This window comes from Elephantulus edwardii, unplaced genomic scaffold, assembly GCF_000299155.1.
Source record: "Elephantulus edwardii isolate Elephantulus edwardi_28Jun2011 unplaced genomic scaffold, EleEdw1.0 scaffold02352, whole genome shotgun sequence".
Classification (NCBI taxonomy): domain Eukaryota; kingdom Metazoa; phylum Chordata; class Mammalia; order Macroscelidea; family Macroscelididae; genus Elephantulus; species Elephantulus edwardii.
This window is the reverse complement of record NW_006402102.1, coordinates 1-6,285: the sequence shown is the minus strand read 5'-3', so window position 1 is coordinate 6,285 and position 6,285 is coordinate 1. Positions and strand designations below refer to the sequence as shown.

General features: G+C 38.1%; 1 protein-coding gene across 1 annotated transcript; it reads left to right on the top strand.

The window, feature by feature from the left end:
* Positions 1–5: 5 nt before the first annotated feature.
* LOC102871219 (myosin-4-like) lies at positions 6–6,118 on the top strand (the record flags this gene model as incomplete). The annotated part of the gene is made up of 11 exons (XM_006903488.1): positions 6–147; positions 2,040–2,113; positions 2,655–2,742; positions 2,852–2,969; positions 3,296–3,419; positions 3,515–3,651; positions 3,767–3,974; positions 4,799–4,957; positions 5,243–5,419; positions 5,631–5,776; positions 6,028–6,118. Coding segments are annotated over 11 exons (1,464 nt in total), but the record flags the coding sequence as incomplete, so codon positions are not given.
* Between the last annotated feature and the right edge of the window lie 167 nt (positions 6,119–6,285).

The window sequence follows — 6,285 nt, the reverse complement described above, 5'->3', positions numbered from 1 at the left end:
ACTATGCTGGCACCGTGGACTACAACATCGCCGGGTGGCTTGACAAGAACAAGGACCCCCTGAATGAGACCGTGGTGGGGCTCTACCAGAAGTCTGGACTGAAGACTCTGGCTTTCCTGTTCTCCGGAGGACCAAGTGCTGAAGCAGGTAATATTTAATAATTACAATCAAGAAATATACAGAGTGTAGTTACAGAAAAACTAACAATGAAAAATAACAATGGCCAAGATGGATGTAAGAAAAGGAAGCATATTTAACAAGTGTGACACAGTCCTAAAATCAATCTTGCAGAACTAAAATGAACACTAGGAATCCCTGAGTCCCACGGCCTTATTTTGCCATTGAAGGAGGGACTCCGAAAGATCATGTGATTTGCTCAGGATCACATAAATCACTTCTACCATTTCAACAGTATTTGCTCCTTAAAATATCAAGCTCGGTTGAAGATAAAACAGCGTCATGACATTCTATTCTCTTAGGTAGAACAGAAGTGCAAGTTGACTATGTAGAAGTACAAGTAACACGAGAAAGAGGATTTGCCTACAGATTTACCTACCTAGGGACCAAGCATGCAGCTTCTACTGTTCTTAGGGAAAGGGAGTGCTCCACGGAGGCAATGTAGCAGAATATCCTAGCTATTTCCTTCTGGTACTGGACTTTGTTGATTTAGAATGGTGCCATACCACACTTCTACACTCACCCACCTGCTATATTTTGAATTCACATCCTTTTCCCCCTATAGTGTGAACAGAAGCTTACATTCTTTTCCTAAATTTTATTTTGTTGTTATCATCAAGGACATGCAAAACGTGTACCAATTCAATAGTTTCTATTGCAGAAGTTAGTCACACTATTATATTATTGAGTGGACCCGTTCTCATCCTCCTTTTCTGAATTGTTCCTCTCTCATTAGGATAAATCCCTGCCCCACAATTTTTTGAGTTCCTATTATCCATTTAATCTTATATATTTCTTAAAAGAGCTCAAGGAACACTTTTTTTAACTTGTTGAGCTGAACTATGACATAGTTTTAAAAAACTTCAGGAAGTATTTTTCACTTAGGCTTTAAAGATAGTCTCAGGGCAATAGTTTCAGGGATACATTTACCTAGGTGACTCCAGAAAATCTAGAGTCTATGAAAATTTGAAAATCTTTTCTGTATTTCCCCCCTTTTGATCATAATTTCTTTATGGAACCTGTGATGAAGATGTATAATAATAGCAAGTATAAACCATTTAGTTTTGGTCTCATGGCAAAGAAGTCAGTTGTTCAGGGAGACAATTAGCCACACATTCCAATTCTGCTTCTATTCCTGATCCTCCTTCCTTCTCTCATATTCTCTTATTCCAAAGTGCTTTGAATGGATGCTTGCAAGGGATTTTTGTATATTTTTAAAATAATAATAATAATTTCTTTACATTATGCTTCATTCATATACATTGTGGGTTTTTTAAAATAAAATTTTTATTTTATACTGGTTTACTTACAAAGTTTGTATACATTGTTTTCCACACCGAGTCTTTTCCCTTTCCTTTACCCACCCCTCCCTCCAACCATCAATTTGTGTGACCCTATGCTAAAGTCCCCCCTGCCCCACTCATCCCCTCCTGTCTGCTCTCCCCTCCCCTGCCTTGGATCTTAAGAGCTAGTTTTAAAGATCCCAGACACTAAGCAGTAAACTAAGGAGTGCTGATGGCCTAGGTATAAGGAGTTGCACTGCCAACCCAAAGGCACTGGTTTGAGTCCACCAACTGCTCCATGGGAAATCTCCTCCCATGCAATTCTACTATCTCTGCCTGTTGGAGGGTCAGCTATGAGTTGTTGCAAATGCAATGAATGGTCTACAACAGCAACAGAGCAGTGAACCAGGAGATAGAACAGAAGCACTCTTAGTTTATAGTTGGATAAGGAAAGAGCAATAGGAGCGGTGTTAAAAAATCAGTGCAAATTAAATTCCAAAGAAAATTTTGGCAGTCCTTATGTAGATGAATAGTGCTGGAAGTTTGCTGCAAATCACCTTTTCTATTTCATTTTTCCAGAGGCTGGTGGTGGTGGAAAGAAAGGTGGCAAGAAGAAGGGTTCTTCCTTCCAGACCGTATCTGCTCTTTTCAGGGTACAGTGTATTCTTGAATTCCAGGGGAATTTTTTTGTTTAAAAAATTTAGTAATAATTACCAGGGTGGGGGTGGTGAGAAAATAAAAATATACTTGAAAAAAATCCCTGTAAAATACTTTAAGTATTATAAAAAATAAGGCCCATAATATATTTCTTCAAATCAAACCTTATGAAATATGAGTCTAAAAGGCCTGTGAGAAAAAAAAATCTGGTAGGTCTGATATTGAAAAAAAATTTCAAATGAAACTCAAACTACCATCTTCAGTTAAATCTACTCCATTTGACCAAAGCCTCAGGACAAATGATCTCTGACTGGTAGTAAAAAGAAAGACTCAACAGTCGCCTGGTTTTAATATAACCCATCATTTCCTATCTTTTACTCTTTCTGTATGGCTCCTCTTGATTTTCTTAATTTGTCCTTCACTGAGATGCTTCATTAAACTTTGACATGGTGGCCTGATCAAGTGTGTGTCATTGATAGGAATTTGTACATGGACACAACCAGAAGTTTTGTTAAAACATTTAATATGATTTTATAGGAGAATTTAAATAAGCTGATGACCAACTTGAGGAGTACTCACCCCCACTTTGTACGCTGCCTCATTCCCAATGAAACTAAAACTCCTGGTAAGATACTTCTGATCTCTACATAAATAGACATCTATATCTGATAGCTACATCTCCAGTATGACTTCTCACTCAACTATTACACGGAAAACATCTCTTGTTCCTTTAGGTGCCATGGAGCATGAACTGGTGCTACACCAGCTGAGGTGTAACGGTGTGCTTGAAGGCATCCGCATCTGTAGGAAAGGGTTCCCCAGCAGGATCCTTTATGCAGACTTCAAACAGAGGTTTGTCTTATTTGTCCTTTATAGTTTTATTTCCATGTCACAGTGCATACTGGAACCACCACTAAGCTCAAGCATTTAAAAGTTTTTCTTTAAAATGAAAACTAATTTACCTGAAAAGTGCTCACAAAAGAAAGAAGACTGGTTTATACTATCATAAGGTTTTCATTATGTCTTCTTACGTAAAGGTCTGTATGATTTTTGTAATAGCATTTTGTTCTTTACACATGTCAATCTGTAGTCCTTCCATTGACAATTATTCAGTGTTCTACCCTTTTTTCTGTGTAAATGAAGGGAAATATATTCTCATATTCCTTTTATTCTGACAGATACAAGGTTCTAAATGCAAGCGCTATCCCAGAGGGTCAGTTCATTGACAGCAAGAAAGCTTCTGAGAAGCTTCTAGGGTCTATTGACATTGACCACACCCAGTACAAATTTGGTCACACCAAGGTATCATCAACTGAAATTTTTTATTTGTAACAATTTCTCCATCTTTGGGCTTTCTCATGAGTGGAAATAACCCATTCTGCTTGTTACTTGACAAGGTGTTCTTTAAAGCTGGTCTTCTGGGAACTCTAGAGGAAATGCGAGATGAAAAGCTGGCTCAACTCATCACACGCACACAAGCCATGTGCAGAGGATACCTGATGAGAGTGGAGTTCAAGAAGATGATGGAGAGGAGGTGAGAGACCAAGCACGAGTCCTCTACACAATTTCACAGTTGAATTGAATGTGGTCATTGCATTTGATCACACGGTCACTTAGCACATTCTTTTCCATTTGCATTTTCTCTACAGAGAATCCATCTTCTGCATTCAGTACAACGTCCGTGCCTTCATGAATGTGAAGCACTGGCCCTGGATGAAGCTGTATTTCAAGATCAAGCCTCTGCTCAAGAGTGCGGAGACTGAGAAGGAGATGGCCAACATGAAGGAAGATTTTGAGAAGACCAAAGAAGAGCTGGCTAAGTCAGAGGCAAAAAGAAAAGAGCTGGAAGAAAAAATGGTGGCTCTGATGCAAGAGAAAAATGATTTGCAACTTCAAGTTCAATCTGTGAGTATTACACATTTCACAGTTTAGCCATATCTCATTACCTGAACACTAACGGACTGCATCTGAGAGCTGTTTAAGTTGAGCTTTACAGATATTTGTTTTCTAGGAAAACGTTTTCTCTAGTTTACTTTGCCTTTCCTATTTACCAAATCTCAGATATAAAGAAGCAATAGATGTAAAACCATATATAATGGTGTATAAATTCATTTGTATATTTATACATAGTTATCAGCGAGGAAAGTCATAAAAATATCCTAGACTTTTTTGGCTATAAAGCGCGTTCTCGCTACTTAGAGAGGTTACTAGTAAATATATTTTTGTACAATTAACAGAAGTTTAGACTCCATTTACCAGGATAGAAAAAGGCTAAATTGATCTTTTAGCTAAATGTAATAAAATCTGGTGGTAGGATGCATATATTACTTTTCTGAAGTAACAAAGGTTAATAAATTTTAGATTGTTGCCACAAGACTGGGTTTCATGATTGGCTTTCCACATATGAGTATCTGGAGGGAATCTACTACTAATTCTTTAAGTAAAGTAAAATTGCTGCATTTTTTTTTGTTTATTTGATTTTAAAAGGTTGTCGTATATGTTGACCACATTGAGTCAATGAAGTTTCAGTGACTTCCATTTAATAATTATCTGTACATATAGCTTAGAAAAAGGAAAATGTTTATTTCCCCCTTTAGGAAGCAGATGGCTTGGCTGATGCAGAGGAACGATGCGACCAGTTGATCAAAACAAAAATCCAACTTGAAGCAAAAATCAAAGAGTTAACCGAAAGGGCAGAGGATGAGGAAGAGATCAATGCTGAGCTGACGGCCAAGAAGAGGAAGCTGGAGGATGAATGCTCAGAGCTGAAGAAAGATATTGATGACCTTGAGCTGACACTGGCCAAGGTTGAAAAGGAGAAGCATGCCACAGAGAACAAGGTACACATTTAACATGTGACTAAAGTATTGCAAATGAAAGGTTAATCAGAATTGTTACACGTGAGAGAAAAATACTATCACATTACATCATCATTTTGGCCTCCTCCACGCCTATCCATTTACCTGGACCATGTCTCCTACTTTTTTCAGCCACATAGACTTGCTTTGACTTCTGGTTTCAATTTTCTACCTGTGGCTGATATTGTTCTAAAAAATTACGATGTTTTCCACTGAGTCAACAGATGTCATTTATATGCTTGCTATATCCTTGTTCAAATCTAAAAGGTGAAAAACCTCACAGAGGAGATGGCAGGCCTGGATGAAAACATCGCAAAGCTGACCAAAGAGAAGAAAGCCCTGCAGGAGGCCCACCAGCAGACGCTGGATGACCTGCAGGCGGAGGAGGACAAAGTGAACACCCTGACCAAGGCCAAAACCAAGCTGGAGCAACAAGTGGACGATGTAAGTTTGGAAAACAAAATGCTTTTCCTTAAGATAAAATGAGCAATCACAGCATGGCACTGTCACTGATGTTAATGAACTTTTATAAAGGTTAACGCAGTTTCTCATGCTATTTGCTGTGCTTTTTAAAATGCCCTTGCATATGTGTGAAAGCTAGAATCAAAGGCTCAAAGCTTTAAAAAAAATAATATAAACTCCACTATACATTTAGCTTGAAGGGTCTCTGGAACAAGAAAAGAAACTTCGCATGGACTTAGAAAGAGCCAAGAGAAAATTGGAAGGTGACCTAAAGTTGGCCCAAGAATCCACAATGGACATAGAAAATGACAAGCAGCAACTTGATGAGAAACTCAAAAAGTAAGTAAAATGTAATTCAACTGTAACTTGCTTGGTGGTTAGAAGTCAGGTAGAATATGTTTTAAATTTTATTTCAATATATGCCAAGAATTAATAAGGTCAACTTTGGCTTTTTACTTGATGAAGATGGTTATTTGTAAAGTATGTCCTACTAAGTCTGTACTAATTAATTAATATAATAAAGTTCTATTGCACATAGAAATGACGGCCAGAAGATAATTTACTGAGCTAATGTGCTGTTCTTCCAATAGGAAAGAGTTTGAAATGAGCAATCTGCAAAGCAAGATTGAGGACGAACAGGCCCTTGGTATGCAGCTGCAGAAAAAGATCAAGGAGTTACAGGTAAGGCATAACCACCACCTTTTCTGGGTCTCATTACAGAAATAAAAAATTGCTATGAACTTATATTAATGTTGAAATATCACTCAATCCTAGGCCCGCATTGAGGAACTGGAGGAGGAAATCGAGGCAGAAAGGGCCTCCAGGGCCAAAGCTGAGAAGCAGCGCTC